This window comes from Sminthopsis crassicaudata, chromosome 4 (assembly GCF_048593235.1).
Source record: "Sminthopsis crassicaudata isolate SCR6 chromosome 4, ASM4859323v1, whole genome shotgun sequence".
Lineage (NCBI taxonomy): Eukaryota > Metazoa > Chordata > Mammalia > Dasyuromorphia > Dasyuridae > Sminthopsis > Sminthopsis crassicaudata.
In genome coordinates, this window is record NC_133620.1 from 451,113,415 (window position 1) to 451,136,158 (window position 22,744).

At 36.4% G+C, this 22,744-nt stretch overlaps 1 protein-coding gene across 3 annotated transcripts in view; it reads left to right on the forward strand.

The window, feature by feature from the left end:
- NLK (nemo like kinase) overlaps positions 1-22,744 on the forward strand; it is a 129,658-nt gene that overhangs the window by 48,871 nt on the left and 58,043 nt on the right. For all 3 annotated transcript variants that reach the window (XR_012481462.1, XR_012481461.1, XM_074263677.1), the window contains exon 2: positions 21,289-21,418. Coding sequence is in view for 1 of the 3 variants with exons in the window: in XM_074263677.1 (XP_074119778.1) it covers positions 21,289-21,418 (130 nt within the window). In the remaining 2 variants the exon portion in view is untranslated. The remainder of the gene's footprint in view (positions 1-21,288; positions 21,419-22,744) is intronic.

Consider the following 22,744-nt stretch of genomic DNA (forward strand, 5'->3'; position numbering starts at 1 on the left):
TTGAGATTCAAAGGACCTTTGTGGTAATCTAGTCCAATCCTCTCCTTTTACACCTGAAGAAAATGTAAACAAGAGGAGCTGGAATGATTTGTCCAAATTCACACAAAGTGGCAGAATCAAGTTTGGAACTCATAACCTCTATCTCCTAACCAATGTTGTTTTCTACTGCATCAACCTAATTTCCTCCCAGATCATTGAAATTTTAATGTGGGATGCACATTTCCTCCATCAAGAAAAGGGGAAGGGGTTGTACATCAGTGTCTGGAGCCATTCATGAAACCATTTGCCCCTGCCCACCATTTAAAGCAAATTCACTCAGTTTTGTTGGCTTCAGTTTGAAATTTTTCATTGGCAAAATGTTGGTATATTTTTGTGGAAATTTTACTAGTAAATATCCAATAAATAATTTGGGTCATTGCTTTTCTGCTCTGCAGTTGGGAAAACCCTGTTTTAAGGTAAATTTTAAATTAGGTCAAGAATGCAGCCAGATGGTGATTTGACACGTTGTATGTATAATGGAATTTTCCATTTAAAAAATTGTACTTAAATGGAAAAGTCATCTTTATCCAAGTTCAATCTTGGAAGAGGGAGCACAGGATAATGGGTAGTTGATACTTAACTAGTTGTTATTTGACTCTGGGCAAATCATTTAATCTCCAGTGCCTTGGTTTCTTCATCTCTAAAAAGAAGAGGTTAAATTTGACTTTTAGCATGCTTTCCAGTTCCTCAGTCTGTGATCCTATGATCTAAACCATCCCTTTCCTCTTGATTGTGTCATATAATTGTTGAACAGGTCATCCCATTATGAAACCAGGAATGAGATGTTACCTGGTCCATCCATTTTTCCTTTCAAATCCTATCTCTTTGATTAAGTGTCTGAAGACTGACTCACGATAGTCACTATAGTGATTTATTCATTTAATGGAGCACACTTTAGAAGCTAAAGACTGTGCTTCTTGCCTAACACTTAAGGGATATCATTTAATCAGCATCTTGGATTTCATATATATTTACTGAAAATTATGATCAGTTTTTGAAGATGATAACCAGATGATTCTAAAATGGTCCATACTGTGAGTGCAAAATTCTAATTTCATTCATTAGGAAAATGTACAATAGGTTTTGCTTTGGGGCTAGTTAATTAGAATTAGTGCTAGAAGTGAAACTTGAGGGAAATTGTATGTAGTTTTTATTATTACACAACAGGCATAGACTCAAGTTCTTTGCAAATGAATAAAGAACTTGGTATGTTTTTCCTTTATTATATAGTCTAGACCAAAGAAGGAAATTGTTGTAGGGTGGGGGTTGATGGGATGTCAGATATTTTGAAATGAATTGAAGTATCTCATAAGAACTTCAGGGTTGAATTCTTATAATTTTGGTATTAAATAGCAAACTTGTCATTGATGTGAACCTGTGAGAACTGCAGATAGCTTCAGGAACACTATATCAGTAGGGTTGAAGGGAATAATTGCCCTTCATTGGTTGAGAAGTACAAAGCCCTAATTAAAATCTACCTAAAGAAGTGGTAGGGACAGCTCGGTGGTACAGTGGATAAAGCACCAACTCCAAAGTCAGGAGGACCTGAGTTCAACCTCAGACACTTAACACTTTTTAGCTGTGTGACCCTAGACAAGTCACTTAATCCCAATTGCCTCAGGGGGAAAAAAAGAGAGTCTGTGGTGACAGGGAAACAAATTAAGAAATCCCTCAGTATTAGAAGGTCTTAGATTCCTTCCCTTCAAAGTACTTGGCATAAAATTCAAGGTACATACTTTGGCAGCACACTATTATTAAATCACATGAGTAAAAAAACTGATTGGGCCTGATTAGCAAGGGGTCTGCTACATAAATGATCATGGAAGGTAGCCTTCTTCACCTCTTTTTTCATTTTTGTCTGAGCATGTGGTATCTGTTTCAGGCTTTCTGTTTCCCTGATCAGATCTATATCACAAATTTTCTTTATCATATTCCATTTCAAGTCATGCTTATAGGTTATTAAGGAATTCCATATTAGTGACATAAAACTCAGTTTAGTGTGGGCTGTGATTTAATTAAGTGGGGAACCAAAACACGGTTTATTAATTTTTTTAAAATCGTTATTGATGCTTAGACTCTCAAGGTATCATTGTAAATTATCTTTTCATAAATCAATATATTGATACTTAATTTAGTTCAATAAGCATTTTATTAAATGAACTAATAAATACATAAGCTCACTTGCTTACACTCCTCCCTTCCCACCTGCTCTTCTCCTTCTTGCCCAGGCTCTTTAATATGGCTTTGAAGAAAATAGAGACCATTCCCATGATAACTTGTCTCAAAACCTTCATCTATTCCTTCATCTTCTGGATTACTGAAGTTATTTTTCAACAGTTGAAATCTTGAGCAAGTTTACTTTGGGCACAGACATTTCTCTTATTGCAGAGAACAGTACTATTGCCCCCTTTATACTCATTGAGACAGGTGAGTATATACCTCCATTGCAGTCTTTAGCCCATTTGGATGCTTTGCCACATGTTGTGGAAATTCATGGATATAGAAACTCTATGCTATTTTCTTGTCTAGGTAGGATGTTCTAGCTGAGCTAGTGACTAGCCTCTCAGAGTTTGTGTTTGACTACAAGGTCAAGGACATCTTCCTTAGGATATAAACTGAAAGATGATGTACAACTGAGGGTGAAGTGCTGTCAAGTTCAGAAGTATCATATTAATCCCATACTTCTGGACTTTGGGATCCCTCCCAGTTACTATATTACTATCAGCAATTGTAACTCCCAAAATTTGGCTGTCACTAAAGCCAATCCAAAGGGTGGTTATGATCCAGTGGCATTATTATGGGCATCATAGCTAGAGTAGCTATTGATTGGTATACTGTTGGCCTACTGACTGTCCCCTTTTTTTAACTACCAGTCAATATGAGATAGTATAAGATCGGATGTAGAAGAAAGAAACCTATTTCCAAATTGGAAGCTGCAGCAATTTAAGACACACTACCCATATCATACACATGCATTCTTTCTTGTGAGTACATATGTGATTTTGCATGGAAACAGCCTCTGTTCCACTTGTCAGATCATGTCCTCCTTAGAGTTGCATTCTGTCAAGTACTGTTGTGCCATAAAAAACCCCCACATCATTCTGCATGTGTTGACACTGTATGCAGTTGATCCAAATGTGGTAGCATTAATACCAATGATTGAATTCAGGGCATCAAACTAGCCTAAGGTAAACAAATGTTGATATAGTCATGCAAATAAGAGTGTGAAATATCTTTATTTTCTTTTTATTTACAGCTTTACTAAGAATTTTTCCTTCCTTTTTTGAGACTATTCTGATGCTAGAAAGAAATATCAGTAATTAACTATTAAGGTACTTGGAGGAAAATTTTTGAAAATATATGGTTGAAGGGAATTGTTTTTCTTGATTTACAATTATGTTGCCTGCCTAGTTTATGCATAAATTACCCTGTGAATTTTTGCCTCTGTCTTTGAACCTGTGTATCACAACAACAAATCTTTTTTTCCTAAAGATAATACATACTATCCAAATTGTAATTTGATTTTTTTCTTTCTATGCATTGACGTTAAGAACATTATTATTAAGAACGTCAAACTGACTAAAAATGAGTTGGGGATTCAAAGCCTTTTTAAAAACCAAAAAATTCTTAATACCATCTTTGTTTAGCACGACAAGAATACATTGATATTGTGAGCATTTGAAACACATGTTTTAGTAAGTGAAGTTTAAAGGTCTACAATATACCTGATACATGCTAGGCTATCGAGATACAAAGACAAAAGTGAAACTGCCCTTGCCCTCAAGAAGTTTATAGTCTATGGGGATAGGTGGTTACAAAATGTAGACAAACAAGTAATTATTAGAAATCTGTACAGAATAATTTGTCAGAGTTCACTGATCAAACTAGAAAAGACCTTGTAGAAGCTGGCATTGAATTGTTCCCTTATGGGGATAGCCTATGCACAGGCTTAGGGTAAGAAGACAGAATGTCATGTTAGAGAGCTAGCAGCTTGATTAGGGGGCAGAGTGTACAAGAGGGGAAGAGCTTAGAAAGGTAGTTTTGAGTTGGATTATATGGAGGATTTCAAATTCCAAAGAGAGCAACTTGTAAAGAAATAGCAACTTGACAGATAGAGCGGAGGTAGCAAACTCAAGTAGAAATAGGGGCCTCTACATTATTGACTTATTTTTATAAAATTGTAATATTACCTACATTTTGTTTTTATTTTGTTAAATATTTTCCATTTATATTTTATTCTAGTTTGAGCAGCACTATGATCATGTGTTTGAATTCTCTGGTGTAGAGGATGGATTGAAGAAAAGAGAGATTAGAAACAAAGAGGCCTGATTAGGATCCTATTTTAACAGTCACAGGATCAAAGATTTAGGGATAAAAAGGACCTCAGAAGTCACCTACACCAGCCCTGGAATGTTCCGGAGAATCCTGAGGTCCAGAAATCTAATGTGTGGCAGAACTGGGATCTGAACTCAGGACCTCTGATTCCAAATGCAGATTGATTGGTCCTTTTCCTCATTATTGAAGAAATAAAGCTGACAAAGATTGCCATCAAATACAGTTGGAAGTTCTCATACAGTTTACAAGACAATTCAAGCCCAAGGTGTGTACCCATCCACATAATGGCAGAAACATAAGTGTAGTTGACTTTTATAAGCATTTGAATTGAATTACTGAGCAGAGGCCAAATTTTCCAACAATTGTAGTTACCAAATTCTCAACCTTTAAAAATGTCCATAGAGGTTTCATTCAGTAGACAGATAATAGCATGATAGGTTGAAGTAAAAGAGAAAGAATTCTATTCCTTTCAGTATGTTAACTTGAATATAAAATGGGCTACCTGGTGATTATATTCCAGATTCTGATGGATACTAACATACATAGGGAATAATCTTGTTTACTTCAGTTCACCTACATGGCCACAAATATGCAACTCTATGCCATGGTCATTGACAAGGAAGAGAAATCGACTGCTTAAATCACTAGGGTGATCTTAGTAAACTACAAAATATTATGTGAAGTCAGGAAGTCCACAGGAGAAATGATAAAATTGTCACTTCTAATGGTTGTAATGTGAATGAAGGGAGTGAGGATAGACAGGAGAAATGGGGTGGAGGCAAAATTGACAAGATGACAACCAATTGATTTGATGGTGAGAATGGAGAGTCTAAATGGACTGTCCCATTGTAAAGCTGGCTGTCTGGGAGAAAGCTGATGTCTTCCTTGACAGAAATAATTAGAAAGTGGTTTAGGAGGAGTTCATGAATTCAATTTTGCACATGAGTTTGAGATCTTTGCAGGATATGCAAATAAGATATCCAGAAGATTGCTAGACTGGAGCTCCAAAGGTAGATAAGGGCTAGATCTCTAGATTTGGGAATCTTCTATAATGAGATGATAGATAGTTAAGCTGATGGGAATTTATGAAGTCACTAAGAGTGTAGGGAGAGATGGCCAGGACTTGAGTCCTCTTGAAGAAGATCATGACAGAGTAGTGTTAACAAAGATTGATTCTAATAATTCCTTATCACTAATGCTTCCCTTGACCTTGCTTTCAAGTATGGTAATTTTCTATACAAAGAACAAAGTAATTCTTGACTAGATTTATTAAATTAGCTTCATTAATATTTTAGAAATTTGATGTTAAATGAGAAATTTTAAACTTTGTTTCTTCTGACCTCTACAGTTACAGTTTGCATGTTTTAAATAAGTTACATTACATGGTCTTGTATTTGGAATAGGATGTAGTAGATTCTCAGCTGAGAATATCTAGGTTAAAGTTGGCAAAACATAGGACTGGTAGGTGAAACCAAGGTTGTTTGTCAATCTTAGAACTATATATCCTCAGTAGCATTTTGGTTTCTGTTCTATGAACTAGGTTATATAGGACTTAAATATAGATGTCAATATAGATGAAATTTGATTGAGAAGGATTACTTATTCTGAACCTGGCTTGGCATATAAGTAGTCTTTACTATTTGAAACTTGCCTGCAGATAACTGTTTTAATAGCAGATTCTTCTATTTTGAAGTTTTATCCAGATAATGTGTTTGACTTTACTTCCAGCAACTAGAAAAGGCCAAGAAACAAAGGGGGGAAACCCCTAAAGATATTGATGTATTCGTGCCTGTATTTTGACGAGCAAGTGATTTTCATGTCAAATTTCCATTTTTGTTTCAGAGGATGGATCATAGACTAAAGATTTAGAAGTAGGACAGCCAGATGGTGCAATGGAAAGAGTGCTGACCTATAGTCAGGAGGACCTGAATTCAAATGTGACCTCAGACATTTAACATTTACTAGCTGAATGACCCTGGGCAGGTCACTTAACTCCAGTTGCCTCTCAAAAAAAAAACAAAAAAACTTAAAAGGCTGTTGACCTCAGCCCCACCCTTCATGAGGATGAAGTGACCTGCACTGGCTCACACTGTTAGGAAGTGTCTGAAGCAGCATTTGAACTCAAAATCCAATACTTTTATACACTGGTTTCTGGACTTATTTTGGGAAAAATTTCAATATAATCACTAAAAAAAGGTATTCCCTAGATTAATGAGGTTTGCTTCTAGGATACCTTTGAAGGAATTGACTAATTTGTCTTAAAGTTATACTCTTAGTATCATAAAATGATATATACCCCAAGAAAATTAAAAACAGAAAAAAGCTCCAGTGAGTATATATCAAATTATTTATAATAACATTTTCCTCCGTGGTAGAAACATTGGGATGCTTTTTTTTTTTGAATGGAAGAGTAGAAGGAGAGAAGTCACATGACTTGCTTAGAATCACATAATCAAAAAGTGTAGAGTGGGGACTACAAGCCTCTGAAGACAATCTCAGATTTGGTAAACTAGGCATTGGAATTCAAATCAGCATTGAAAAACACCCAAAATATCTGGGTCAGTTGGTTATCTTAAAAGGAAATGAGGAACAATGGTCTCCCATTTGGATTTATCATCTATTGTACAGATTAAGGCCCACAGTTCACACAACCATTAGATACTTATGGGTAAACATAGAAAGAAATAGGCAGGAAATATATTCTCAAGTGCCATGGAGATGACAGAATTGTTTTTCTTTTAGTATCTAAAGTTGTGTACAGATGCCTCCTTTCCCCTAATTCCCACAGCTAGAATGTTCTTTCTCTGTAAACTTTTATGACACTGTGCTCTCCATGCACTTCCATACTCTGCTTTGTATTTATTTCAAAATGCATGTCTTATCTTACACTGAGAGACCTATCTTCATTGCTTCTTGCCTTGTGCCAAACACACAGTGCTTTGTGCCATAGTGGGTGTGCAGCCATCATTTTTTGAATTTGTTGAATTAAATCTCCTTGAGGGATATTAGCAACTTTTCCTGTTCAAGAATAACCCGAGCAGGGAGAAGGGACCCTCCTTCTTAAAACTATGTGTATCCTTAGCCATGGGCTCAGATTTAGATGTGAAAGAGACCTTAGAAGTTATAGATGAGAGAACTGAAGGATCTAGTCATTTGTGCCTGGGCTCACACAGCTAGAAAGTATCTCAGATTGTGATCCAAATTTTTCAGTCTTCCATCTACTACATCACAAGTGTCAGTCAGCTCATGTGGCTCACAGCACTGCTGAGTGCAGCCTAAACAAGTTTGAAATGAAATTGGGAAATATTTAACAAAATAAACATATAACAAAATTAAAATACAGCAAAACCTAGTTTACATAAAGGTTTTGAGGTCAGTATGCAAAGTACAGGAGTTCCTATTTAAGTTTGACACCTTTGCTCTGCACCCCGCTGATCTTATTGGGTTGTATTTATTTAAAATCCAAGTAATATAGAAAGCAATAGAGTAATAATGACTTCTGCCCTTTTTGTCTGATATTTGTCTGTTAAAGGTTATTCAAGTATTGGTGCTAAATGAGAAATTAAAAGGTAGGGGGAAGCCAGTTTGACAAATATATGGTTAAAGGACGAATATTCTCATATGCCTAAAAATGGTAAGGTTTTTTTTTTTTTTTTACATGTTTTCTAGAACAATCATACCACATGATTTTTATGTAATAATTCCTTCCCTATCCCTGATTATTTGCTATGCTGACTAAAGATGACTCCATTAATCATAAACTTTCATTTTGCTACAGTTTTAATTTACTTATGGATGGTTTCCTTATGGTTTTAAAAGTGTCGAGAAATAAATGTCCTAATGTACCCAGGAGCCAAAGAAACTTAGAAATTAAAATACAGAATTCAAAAGGATGCAAGTTGTAGAGAAGTGATTGTTTTTAATTAGCTTTGGGCACATGTGTCTTAAATTAAGGTGACACTAAAATTCCCTTCTTGGCTTGCCAGGGTGATGAGGATTGTTGTACTAACAAAGTAAAGGACTTTTTTCAGTTTGGTGGTAGTGGAGCCTCTATCAAGCTGGGATGCAAAAACTCATCATCTGATGATTTAATTTTCTTTTCTGGCTGGCCTAGTCATCCAGTGACAGTAATTACCTTGAACAACTTTTAGGATATTGCTAACTTTGGCATGAAGGAAAATTCAGCATTGCCTTAATTGGACCACAGTTTCCTCCTCTGAAGGGAGGGAGTGAATCAGATAATCTTTCTTTTTGACCTTTTCTTTGATCATTCTTTTTCCTTTCTAGTCAATGGATATTGGTAATATCTCATACTACAGAAGAGGTAGGGGAAAGCAGGTTGCACAGTTACTGTGAACCCGAGTACAAATGTGTTATCAAATATTGTCTTCGTTCCTCTCTCTGAGCTCTGCAGGTCTGTAGGAGACACCTTCATGTGTATTATCCCCCCAATTAAAAGCATGGGCGGCATCTCTGTAATTCCTAAAAAAAAATTTTGGCAGCCATCTCTGCCCTTACCCCTGGTCCCTCCATTCTTGTAGGGAGTTTGGCCTGGGGATGGGAGAGCTCTGGGATGAAGTAAGAGAAAAAAAGAAAGCTATAATTATTACCAAATCTCTCAATCTGCATTTATATAGTGCTTTAAAAATTACCCAAATGAGTGGCCAAGGTTGATTTCAGGCAGAGCTTTGCAAAATATCTATTTGAAAGTATAGCACAATATCATTAAGCCAGATAGTTAGTGAAGATCTATGTTTTGAAAAGGAAAGGGACTGGACCTTCTCTTCACTGTGAATTGAAGTCATGGATGAACATCTTTATGGACCTTTTAAGACTACTCCTTCCCCACACCTTTTTTTGTTTTCCCTTTGGACTTTGGGGAATTTATAGCAGGGGAGGTGGGGCAGAATTAATTGCTTGGGTTGGCTTTGGGTTGGGGGAAGGAATGAGAGTGAGTAGTTGTATAGATTAAATATTTAAAAGTAATGATTCAGATATTCCCTAAATATTTTAAGTGCTTTTGATGCTAAGGAAGTTTTCTTTGTAGTTGAGAGAATTTGGAAATGTGTTTAGAAGAAAAATATTTGTTATCATAGAAATGAGAGCGTAAGAAAAATGGTATTTCCCTATTAAGGCATATCTGTGGCCAGTTTTGAAAGCAACAAACATGTGAGAACATCCTCAGAACATCAAGTGGCTGCTTTTCCCTATTAATTAATACAAGGTGCTGGAAAAGCCCTTGGTCACTTCAGGCTGCTTCAGAGCAGTTTAGGGCCAGCAAGCTGAGCATTTGGATATTAGGAGCTATTAATTATTGAGTTGAAATGACCAGGAAACAGTTTTCGAAAGCAACAGATTGACAAAAAGTTTATTCTGACTGCATTGATTTTACCTAGCAAATTTTTGCCTTTTACCTTTACCACTTGTTGGATGATTTCCTTTGAAATATATCTTTGTCTCTTTTCTCTCTGCCACCAACTTAAGTTGCTATATTATGAGTGTAACATTTGCAGACTTCCTTTATGGGTTGAAAGAGCACCCCTATTGACTCTGTGCTTGGTGATGGATGGGTAGGTCCCCACCTGCTGGTCACTTTACTATTAGATTCACCCAGGGTGCAGCATAATCATAGAGCAAAGCAGGAAATTGAAACTTGCTTTTTTGAGGAGAGTCCTGCGAAAGTAGCTTTTTTAAAAGCCATTTTTTCACTGACAGAATTCCTTTATTTCCTGGTTTGTTTCTCTTGGGGATTTATGAACTGATAACACATTACTATATGGGAATTGTCATCTTGTGTCATGTTGCTTGCATCAAGGGAGATTCAGGAAGTCAGATCTGAATTTTAGCCATCTTTATGGAATTCCAGGAATGGGGTTTTCAGGCAAGAATTTTTTATTATTGTTTGGCAAATGGGTTGGACATTTTGACATTCCCATCCTTATGATTTTTTTAGTTTTATGCTGCTAACAGAGGCAAAACTGATAGCAGGGAGCATCCAAGGCTCATGGGAGAAGAATTTGTGGAATTAGACTATATGGACTTGAACATAGTGGGAGGTGAGGTTTAGGCGACAAAAATTGAATTTCTCCAAAATTGTCATGAGATTGTTTTACATGGAGCTTTTGTTCAAATGAGATCGTACCTATAAAGTGCTTTACACATTTTGAAATGTTATGTGCGTGTGCGCGTGTGTGCGCACACACACACACTCATACACACACTATTGGTTTTATTACAAAGAGGAAAAAGCAAACAATTCTGAACTGGAGTTACTCCTTCCCCAATCATTTCTCCTTATTTTTATCCTTTTAAAACCATTTAAGGTACTAAGATAGCTACATCCAATTAATCAATAATGAACAGAATCAGCTACACCCAGAGAAAGAACACTGGGAAATGAATGTGGACTACTTGCATTTTTGTTTTTCTTCCCAGGTAATTTTTTACCTTCTGAATCCGATTTTTCTTGTGCAACAAGAGAACTGTACAGATCTGTACACATATATTGTTTTTAAGATATACTTTAACATGTCTAACATGTATGAGACTGCCCGCCATCTAGGACAGGGGGTGGAGGGGAAAAGTTGGAACAGAAGTGAGTGCAAGAGACAGTGTTGAAAAAATACCCATGCATTGTTCTGTCAATAAAAAGCTATAATAATAAAATAAAAGATAGCTACAAATCTAGGTCTATATTTCTACTATTAAAAGAAAAATTTTACTGTTTAACTTAAACTGTAAGACTTGTGTTCAGAGGAGAATTATCTTTTCTCTTACCCTAAAACTGAATCTTTGGAACAAGCTGAAGAAGGAAAATTATATGTTAAGAATGAACTGAGATCGCCCCAATTCTTAACCTTACCTTACCTTATTTTATTTTATTTTATTTTTTTTAATAAGAGCCACTTCTTAACTGTAGATAGACATTTGGAAACTATTGAGTTTCCTCTTGTATTAATAGGCTATCCATCCATCCATTTCTTCATCAGGAGACTCTTTGCCAGGCCTGCCTGCTATAATTCACATTTCAGCAGGCATTACTTTGTGTATTTATGGTCTGAGTGCTCTTCTTATGGGCCACTCTAAAGTGGCAAGCGAAAGTCTTTAGGTTCTGGAGGTTCCAAGATAAGATTTCTTTTTCTTCTCTTTCCTCCCTCCAGACACCTTCCCATCTCAAGGGAATGGGAAGCAGGTCGCAGGTTTGAGAACCATATAAAATACTTGTAATACACACCTGAAACTCTAGCTGTAGTATAACAGGTGGCTCCTCTAACATGGTTACTGGGTTTGAGCTGAAGCAAATATCCTGCAATTATACCTGCTGCCACTGGAAAGGCTTATAATTTAGAGTGGATTAAGCTTTTAAAAGTTTTTTTCCTTCACAACTGAGAACATGAACCTACTTTTTTTTTTTTTTTTTAGCTGAAATGACTTAAATCAGTTTTAGAAGGCTAAAGTGAAAAGACGACAAGATTATATAATTCAGGGGAAAGAAGGACTCCAGCTTAAACAAACCTATATGACCTCTTCTTCCCTTTTCATAATAACAATGAATGTACCCTATCTAGGTCTTTAAGATGTGCAAAGCACTTTACATAAATGTTCTCTTTTGATCTTCACCACAAGTGAGGCAAGTAGATATGAATGTTGGCCCTATTTTATAAGCAAGGAAACAGAGGTTCAGTGTAGTTAAGTTACATACTAAAGGTCACTCAGCTAGTGTCTAAGGGGGATTTGAACATGTCTTCCTGATGCAAGACCAGCTGTTGCTCCATTCCATCATGCCCCTCTCTGTGGTATCTTGATGTGTATTGATAGAAAAGATAAGGTTTGGTGACAGTGTTTTCTAAGCAATTTAAAGCTTGCAGACTTAGAAGAATATAAAACAACTATAGTAAACAATTTCTACCTGAATTAATATTTGGCACACAAAGGAAAATAACAGAGAAATCAATTGTCTTTTGCATGAGAAACAAAATTAGCCATTCTACTTGGAAGAATTTACATCATAGAATTTCATGATATATTCTTTTGTTAGGAAAACAATTGAGATGCTAAGCTATAACTAAACGAATATGTTACTAACTGCATGTACCCTTGTTACAAGTAGCATTTTGTGTCAGATTATGATTAAAATATTACCTTAATCACAGAAGTTTTCAGGAATAAAGTAATAAAGCAATACAAATATAAAATTGCTTTTCTTTATCTTCTGATTCTTACTTTTCTTATCCTGAACTTCTTTCAAGATCAGGTAAGATGGAGCTTTAAGGACTACATACCTAAACCTGCTGGGTGGTGGAAATGCTACTACTTGTGAATGTATTTGGAATGTTTATTCTTCACTCTTGATCATATTGGTAAACACACATTTTCCCAGGAAGCCAGCAGCATGTGACACTTTTAGCTTTAGACACTCTGTGACCTCTGCTTAGCCAGACTGAGCTGTTAAAATGCTTAAAGGAGATGCAGGCGTGAATATTTCCTTTGTGGTTCTTAGCACTGAAGCCTTGCTTATACTGTAACCAGTCTCTCTCCCCATGTAATATTCATAGATCTGTATCTAGAAGAGAGCCCTGGGCCCTGCAGGCAAGGCCATCTCACTAATACCCTAAAACTAGAGGAAATTCCCAGTGAGACTTTTCAGGTCTCACTCTTATTTCTGGAAGAGATTTGACAGTGACTGAGAGGGAAGATTTTTCTCTCTCCCTGATATCTGCAATAAGGGTGGGGTTACTTCATGATATGAAAAGACAAAAAAAAGAAGTCGTTTTAATACCATACCCCAGTCTGCATCCCTTTGCCGCCATGTGTTAAATACTTTTTCCAACCATAATATCATCTCTCTGGATCTCTTAAAAAAATTGTTATCCAGATATAGAGAGAGGAATGAGCATTTAAGTAAATGAAATATTGCAGGCTGCTGAATCTCTCTGTCTGTTTCTCACATAGTCCCTTTCTTCTCCTCTCAGTAACCTTAGAACATGAGAATTGTATGATGCTGTCACATCTGGTGGGATTTTGCTTTGATACATTTTCCATATCAGTGCCTTCCTGCTGTGCTAATGGTCATCGCACAGAGCTGTGTTTGCTTTAGTTTAGGGAATATTTATATTGCTTGAACACACAATTGGAGGCTGCCTGAGTTCAGCTTTAACTCCGTTTAAACATATATCCCCACCCCTCAGCCAGTGGCCTTCTGGTCAGTACCATTTACACTAGAAGGTCAATGGGGACTAGGAGGCAAATGGCCTTTTTCTTTCTCACTTTAGATTTCATGGATGTCATGCGGGACTTGTACCCTTAGAGGCCCAGTATAGCAGCACTGAATTTATGGGCGAAAGCAAAGCTTCTTTTCCATTTCTCTTGGAGACAACCACCAAACATGAATTTGGGTAAATATTTTTTTTAATTGAAAAATATAAATACTGGAAAAAGTTATTCGAAGATGAAGTATGAGAAGCCTTTTTTTTTTGTTTGTGCTTGCCCATATGGATTGAAGAGTGCTGGGCTGGAGGGGCTGTTTTCCTCTATGACTGACTGTGTAGTGTCATTAGTTATAGAGGGTGTTGACAACCAGCACCTGCTTTAAATGCCATGTTAAAAACCAAATTATATTTTAATTCACCAAAAGCTTGAAGAAAATGTGTCAAAATACAAACTGGCTATACTTAGGTGCCATAGTCCTAACTCAATACTGTAATTATAACAAAGCACTGGGGGAGAGGTGAGGAGTTGACTATACTTTCTCTAAACCTATCTTGTTTCAAGAAAAATCTCATTTAAAAAATTTGTTTTGTTCAAAGTAGACTCTGTCTAATAACTCAAACCCTACAAAAAGAACATTTTCCATAAATGGCTAAATAGAAAAATAAACTTGAGTTATATTTTTCTACATTTTTTTCCCAAAAAGGCATATTTACCTAAATATAAGCAAAAATCCCACCTTAAATTTGAAAGTGAGTATGAAGGCAGTCTATCTAAAGCATAGTTGTTGATACATTCTATGACTTAAATGTATACCATATTGATGGAATTAATACAATAACTTCAGTATGAATATTTGATAATAAGAAGAATTGTTTATTACAATTGGTTATTTGAATAGAAGAATTGAAATGTGATTTATTTAATCTCAGTGATTTGGAAATGGTACATTTGTTTCTGGTTAGCATAAAGTATATTGTGGGAAACCCCAGGTTTAACCCTGTTGACATGAAAACTAGGTAAATACACAAAGCAATGAAAGGAAAGAAGGACTTTGGTGTCCTCCTAAGATCTGGATTGCTTCTTTCAGAACTTTGCAGCCCATTGACTTTGGCAGATCACGTCACCTGCCTGGGCCTCCCTTTGCTCATTGGTAAATGAAAGTATTGAATGAGATGACTACCAAAGCCTTTTCTAGATCCAAAAAAAGGCTTTTTTTTTTTCCTATGACATTACAGAGTTTCTGGGGGAGGAAATACGGTTCTCTCTGCTTTCAGTTCTTTGATTCAGTTTCAATACGTATTTGTCTAGCACCTACTATGTGCCAGCACCAATTCTGGGAGTTAAGAATACAAAGACAAAGCAGTCCCTGCCCCGGGAAAATATAACATGTCCCCATCAGGAACCATCTGTGGGGACTCAGGGAAAGGCCGCTTGAGCTGGACTTGGAAGGAAGTGAAAAATGAGAGAGATCATTGCAGGTGCATCAAGACAGAGGGAGGACTTAGGAGATCATGGATGAGGAATAGCTGATAGGCCTTTGGCCTACAATAGAGCCCCTGAACGTAGTCCTATAATGTAAGACTGCAAGGGGCCAGCTTGTGAAGGGCTGGGCTAAAGATTGTTTGTGCCAGAAACAACAGGCCTAATGCTTAATGTTTAGGGAGCAGAGGAGTACCAGTTACCTCACTCCTGGTTGTCAGTAATAAAAACAAGGTTATGGCAACTTTCCGCATGCAGTCAAATGACCAAGCAATATTGGAAAAGCTGCCTGTTTGGGGTGTTTCCATTTCTTTTGACTGGCACCATATGTCTAGCATTGCTCTTCTCTGAAGAACAGCTTGTGGATTCTTCTTGCTTTAAGAAAATTTGTTGATAAAACTTGGATTGTAAAATGCAGAGGACAAACAGTGCTTAATTTTTCCTGAAGTTCTAGGCAGAAAGGAAAAGGGACAATTATCTAATATACAGCCACCACTCTACCCCAGTCTCTTCGAATTTCTAGTGGGTTAGCTATCTACTCAGATATTCACTGTGTTGAATGAAATAGCTGGATTCCTCTCTATTGTGTAATAAATGATCAGTATGCTTTAAAACAACTTCTACTTGAGGAGGTGTCTTAAGCATCTGATCCTCAAGTACATGTGTTTCATTTTTTTAAAGCTATATTTCACTTCTTGTCTGTAGTCTGTGCTTTTATTTATTTGTTCATCCATTTTTTGCTTTTCAGAAATATTCCCTAATGATTTACATCCTTCTCAGTATAATGAGCTCACATATTACAAGCTGAAAGGGACTTCAGAGATGTCCAATCTAATCCCTCATTTTATTGATAAAGGAACTGAGGTCCAGAGAGGTCAGCTGACTTGTCTTGGATTACGAATCCATTCCCCTTCTCTACCTAAAGTTTTTTTAATAGAGAATCCCTATTTGTACAACTTTTTAATTCATTGGAAGAACTATTCAGGCACTTGAATGTATTAATATCCCTTGCTATCATCTTCACCAGTGGTCACTCTTGTTTTTGTTTTTGTTTTGTTTTGTTATTTTGTTTTTGTTTTGTTTTTAAAGGAAAGTTTTACTTTTACAGTGAACTTTCTATTATGCTTTAAAAAATTTAAATAGATTAAAACATGAGTTTTAATGATGGTATTCCTAGATATAAGTAAGGAATTTTGAGTTAATACCTGTTGCTATTAACTTCTTAGATGCCTCAAAAAGTAATCAGGCAAAATTAAGTATTTAATCCCATGTTTGAGGCATAGAATGTTTAAGAGGAAGGGATCGAGGCAGAGTGGCCCGTGAATAGTTCATTAGATATCCTAAAAGAAAGTTGTTCGTGACATAACGGAAACAGCTTTGATGCCTGTTCATTCTCTTTCCAGCTGGAGATCCCTTAGCTAATATAGTTGGGGTATCCAGGGTGTTTCAGTAGCAGAAGAGCCTAGCCTTTCAGAAACAAAGAAAATAAAAGCATTCCTGTGTAGCCAGCTTCCGCACTTATCTCTGTTCTCTGGTACTGTTTGTGCTGAACCAAAGCAGCTGCTACCCCGAGTTAAGAGAGAACAAACCCAACATGGCGTGAAATTACTGCACTGCCATTCCCATTCATTAGAGTTATATTGTTACCAGCTACAGGCATGACTGGCTTTTGCATGAATAATAAAATAAAATGTCGCTTTGTGAATTTTACCTTAAACCATTAACAAGCCACGACACTAACCTTGAAAATGTCTGAAGAATTTTCGTAACTGATTTTGTCTTAGAGCAATTCTCTTGGAGAGTTACCCTAGAAAGGTAAGTGGTGAGAGATTCAGAAGGAGAGGCAAAGTCAGGAGCTATATAACTTTGAGAGGTTGCTTCAGCATATCAGCCTGCCTACAGAAAATTGTGGACTACATTTAAGAAGAACAACATTGGACTCAGAATAATACTGGGCTAAACGCCTGGATTGAGGCAAAGAGAAGCTCAGTGTCTGCCTTCACTGCCCTTACATTCTAGTTGGGAAGAAATCTGCATATAAACAGTCATGTAGAGCAATGCCAAAGATGATTTGTGGTGTAAGGGAGAGGAAGAAACTACTAAGAGAGAGGGCTGGATAACATTAAGGGAACTCATCACAGAAGCTTGAAGAATGATATAGATATATAGAGATGAGAGAAAGGACTGTTCCAGGAAAAGGGAACTATAAAAAAGTAGCCCAAAGAAGGTAGGATAAAAGTCTATATAGGAAAACAAAATAACAAAAAAAGAACTACATAAGCTAAAGGTTTAGATACGTGGATTAAAACCAGACAGCTTTGAATGCAAGGTTCAGACTTTATTCTTTGGACAGTAGGGACTCACTGAATGTCTTTGATCTGGAGTTTGTAAGCTCCTTGAGAGCAGGGATAGTTTGTTTCTTTCTATGCCATTTTGCCCGCACAATACTTTCTACTGAGTAGCCAATTAATGAATGTTTGTCTGTCAAATTGAGTATTTCATGATGAAAGTACTTGGCAGTGGTGCACAAGATGAATTGGAGGAAGAAGAGTAAGAGGCAAAGAGACAGTTACACAAAGGCAATTAGCTAAGCAGAAAGCAAGCTTTTATTAAATACGTGCTGTAGACCAGATACTGTGGTTTGGGGGTGGGGGTGAGGCACAGAGGAGGGAAGGGATACAAAGAAAGGGAAAAGGCCTTGGCGTGAGATAAAGGCCTTGTGTGCTAACAGGACAGATATAGAACAAATTGGCGCATCTCAACAGAAGCGCAACCCTAGAATTAGTCCCAAGTGTAATGACCTGAACTAAGGAGTTGGCAATACATATTAGGACTTCCTAGGTATATAGCAATTGCTTAATAAATTTTGTTGATCAGATGATAGTTATTTTTATAAGTGCCTTGGGAGACAGAACAAGTCAAAGAGAAGGAGTTAAAGATGACAAAACTTGAGTAAAAGAAAATGATGGTATCATTGACAGAGAAAGGAAAGTCAGGGGAAGAGATGGTTTGGGGACAGAGATGAATTTGGGTTTTGACATGATAAATTTGAGTTGGTAGTAAGAATGTTCAGCAACCAATGACAAATTAATAGAAGACTATTTCAAACAGTAAATTTACTCTGGGGCAGCTAGGTGGCACAATGGATAGAGCACCCAGCCCTGAATTCAGGAGGACCCGAGTTCAAATCTGGTCTCAGACACTTAATACTTCCTAGTTGTGTGACCTTGGGCAAGTCACTTAACCCCAGCCTCAGGGGAGCGAAAAAAATTTAAATTACTCTGCTTCGATGTCAGCGAAGGGACTTTCCTGAAGGACCTTATTCTTATTCAGAAACTCCTAGTGTTTCTAATAATTTCCAGTGAGGAATATTTTACACTGAAGAATCAAAATTTTAAGGTTATCTTTTACTATCTCTTATTGATAGTCACCTACTTTTCTGACTCACTAGAAGGAACTCTTTAGTCTGCTTTTTGAGGGGTTGGCACTAGGTCTTTAGGGATTAGAAAGCTGCTTGCACAGAAACTAGTCACCTCAATAGGATGTTTTGTAGTTCCCCTGGTTTTCTTAGTTTTTTAATCATCATTTTGTTTCATGTTCTCTGCTGATATCCAACTATCAACTATCTCTCCAACATTTTTTTTCTGAAAACAGCTAGTCAACATAATGGTTATAGGAGATATGAGGGCAAAGTTGCAGAGTAATTAGATCACATTCATTAGGTCCTAATCTACTAGAGTTGGTGAAAAAATGACCTCTGTAATTCAACTTGGAATCTTGATTAAGATGTTGGAGTTTTTTTCCCTTGAAGTTGAAATTATCCCAGAAAAATTTTCTGAGAAGTTTTACTAAAGGTAGCCTTTATCTCTATGTTTGTTGAAATATGACTTCATTTGCTGAGTTTTGAGGCCCTCAGGTTTGTGAGGAAACTACATCTGACCAGATAGATTTTTCTGTTACCCTCTTAGGAATTGATTATATATGAATGACATCATGTGTTATCAGAATATTAACAGTATGCTGATTGTTGTATTTTTCAAAAATTTTTAAAAAAACCTAAAGACAGTAGATGCTTATTAAATAGTTCCAGCCTAGACTTATTTTGAAGAGTCTGACATTCTTTGCCCTTGGGTAAAAAAAATTCTTTTAAGAGCAATATGCCAACAAATCCACTTGATATAAAGATGATCTTTTGGAAATTAAGAAAAATAACAATCAAAAGTTACTTGATCAGTTATCATACCAACCAAATAAAACAACAAAAAAAAAGTTTCATAAGCCCCGATGTTTCTTGTCCAACTCTTTGTGACCCTATTTAGGGTTTTCCTGGCAAAGATAGTATAGTAGTTTGCCATTTCCTTCAGCCCATTTTACAGATAAGGAAATTGCAGCAAACCGGGTGACTTGCTTAGAGTTACACAGCTAGGAAGTGTCTGAGACTGGATTTGCATTCAGAAGATAAGTCTTATTGCCTATAGGCCTGACACTCCATTATGTGCTATATTCTTCCATGGCACAACTTTTCCATTAATATTAATTTCTTTAAAATATGTATGTATTTCCTGATTGTAAGATAGCTACTAAATATGTTCAGTAATCATAATTTTCACTGGAAGATCACGTTTTTATACCTTAAAACCATGCCCACTATCTAGGCTTCATCCACATGAATTCATTCTCTCCTGCTGAATAGGCTTTTCTATAGATGGTCAGTCTTAGGATTTCTGTGACCTTCTTGGCATATGCAATATAATGGGAAAAACATAAAGTTTGGGTAAGTTTCAAGGCCCAGCTGAAATTGTGCCTGTTGGTGACTTCATTTGAACATTCTAGGTCCCTGGCAGTAGTCATTGCCCTTCATGGTGTTCTGACCAGAGCTCTTCAGGATGTCTTTATATTCTCCACTGCAGCTGCTATCTTTTCTTTTTCTGGTTCTTTTCCATTTTCTTCTCTTCCCTTGTGCTTTTTCATTATTTTACATAACTGTGTCACTTAGAAGTCTATGAGGAAATCACCAAGTCTACATTTTTAAACTAAAGGAAAAAACAGATTATTTTACTGATTAGATTAAATTAGAATCCTTTCTTGATGTGTTATATAAAAATTACTTCCTAACTGTGCAGCTACTTAATAAATGCAGATAAGATATAAGAAATAACACAAGGTCTCTATAAAAAGGATATTCTGTACTACAGCAAAAGAGTCATTGATGGCAGTCATGGATAGAATCCTTTAGTTTTAGCCCAATAAAATAAGAGAGGGACGAACCAGCAGAAGAATTGGAACTTTATTGTCCATATTCCTTCTAGATTTCAGGTGCTATAATTTCTTGTGAGGGACAGCCAGGGAATAAATCAAGTTTTATATTTCACATTGCATTTTTAATTTTACCAAACAGGTTAATCTCAGAATAATGCATTGACTTTTGTTCTATGTTAGTGGAATTTTTTTGACCAGTTGCCTGCCTTTTGAGGAAAAGATTGCAATTGAAGAAGGAATGAATCTTAAAAGTATCAAATTTGAAAGTATGCAAAGAATTAAAACTATGAGCTATTGAAAACAAAGGGTGATTTTTCCCCCCGTGGGTGTAAAGTGACAAAGTTGAAAATGCCTGTACTTATTTCCAACTTTTAAAAAGATGAATGTGTATGTAAACCATGAAAAATGTTTCAATGTGATATGACTGTGATCTCTAATGTTTTTATCTGAGAACAATTTGAATTTTTTTTTAAATAAAAGCATAAAACTGTATGACCTTATTCATTTCCCTCTTTTAATATCAACCTTCCCATTGCTTGCTAGAATGAGGCTTAGTGAAAAAAACTTTGGATTTGTAGTGTTCAGGTCCAAGTTAGCATTAGCAGGATGGCCCCCAAGTATTGTGTCCTGAGGAGAATTGGGAAAAAGAATGTATGTAAGTTCTTAATTATAATGGTTCCTTATTCTCTGAATCATGTTGTATTAAGTAAGTTCTTCAAAAGGTTAAAGGTAAGTATTTAGAGAAATTCAGAGTAATGGTACTATTTTAAAGGAACAAACAAATAATGACAGGTACATTGGACAAGGAAAAGGATGCTTTGGGGCTTCCCTACACCTCTTGTCTCTTACCTCCTACACTGAATGGGGGAATAGTGGAAAAGCAGTAGGAAGCTTTAAAAATGAACCGCCTTTGGGACTGACCCAACACCCCCACCCTCTCTTTCTCTTCCCCCCTTGCTTCTCTAGGTCAGTAACAGATCCAAGAGATGGAAAGAGAGTCGCCCTCAAAAAGATGCCCAACGTCTTCCAGAATCTGGTCTCTTGCAAAAGGGTCTTCCGAGAACTGAAGATGTTGTGTTTTTTTAAACATGATAACGTAAGTGAAACAGGGGCTTATGCCAAGCTGCTTCCTCCAGCCAGCCACTCACAGAGTACTGGTTATAAAGGATGAAGATCAGGTGCCATTGGCTGGTATAGATGAGGTTACAAGAGGGAGTCGCCATCCTGATGAAAAGTGACAAGGGAGACAGTCTGCCTTTGGGCTGCTTTGCCTTACCTACCTCACCATCCCCACCTGCCACTTTCACAGCTGCTCTATAATGACTGCCTGAGGTCTGTGCCATCAAGGAGACAGAATTGTTTCCCAAGTTTAAATTGAGCCGAACACCTTAGTGAATTTTCCCCCGTAGGCTTTTCTGTATATTATGTACCACAGGTTTCATCGTCTCAAAAGCAAGCCCTGCATTACTTGAAGCTCACAAAAAGTAGAGGATCCCTTTCTAGAATTTTGCTTGGAGGAATGAAATTTAAACTTATGCTTCTGATTAAATGTGAATTATCTTTTCATTTATATAAGGCCTACCATCTTAGGAAGCATTGATTCTGTTCAATGTCAGGTTGACTTATAAATTCTTAGTATGTGCTGTCTCCTGCTTGTCAGAATATGTTTTGTCTATTTTTAATTTACAAGAGCTAAGTTGTTCAATATTTTAAAAGCCTTATAAAATGGTGCTTACATTTGTGGGAAAAATAAATTAGGAGGAAACTAGGCTTTTATTAAGGAGTGTGGAACTCCTAGGTAAATTATATCTTTTTGTGATTGAAACAAATAAGCAAGTTTAAGTGAACACTGAAGTGTATTGACTGGCAGGTCAGTATTGATAATGGCAAAGGAGATGTTATTAGCTGAGGGACAATATTAATATTCAACAAACTTATCATGAATGATATCTGTTCTGAATAGTTTTACTGGTACTGATTGGCTAAATTTACTTACTGGTACTAATTTTTTGAAGCATAATTTTTATCCTTTAATATTTTAAAATATTTTAAATCAGAATCAAAGTCAGAGCAAAATTAGAAAGTAGAATCCTTTTTTTCCTGAAAATAACCTGGTGCTTATAGGTGTTATAATTCTGCTCATTTGCTTTTGGTTTGATGATTGAGTCTCAGGATCAAGACTCATCATTTCTCCATGGGGCCAGTAAAATGCATTGCACTTTAAATGATGCCTTTCTCAGTGAACCATCGACAAAGATTTTTCTTTTCTGTGTTCTTAAGTTTTCACCTGAAATTATGTGTATGAATGGAAACATTTTCTCCTTAAACTGTTTCATTTTATGAAGTTGCTTTCAGATAATGCTGTTTTAATTGCCAACAAGAAAGGTCTTAAAAAGGGGGAAAATAATAATAATTTCTTGTG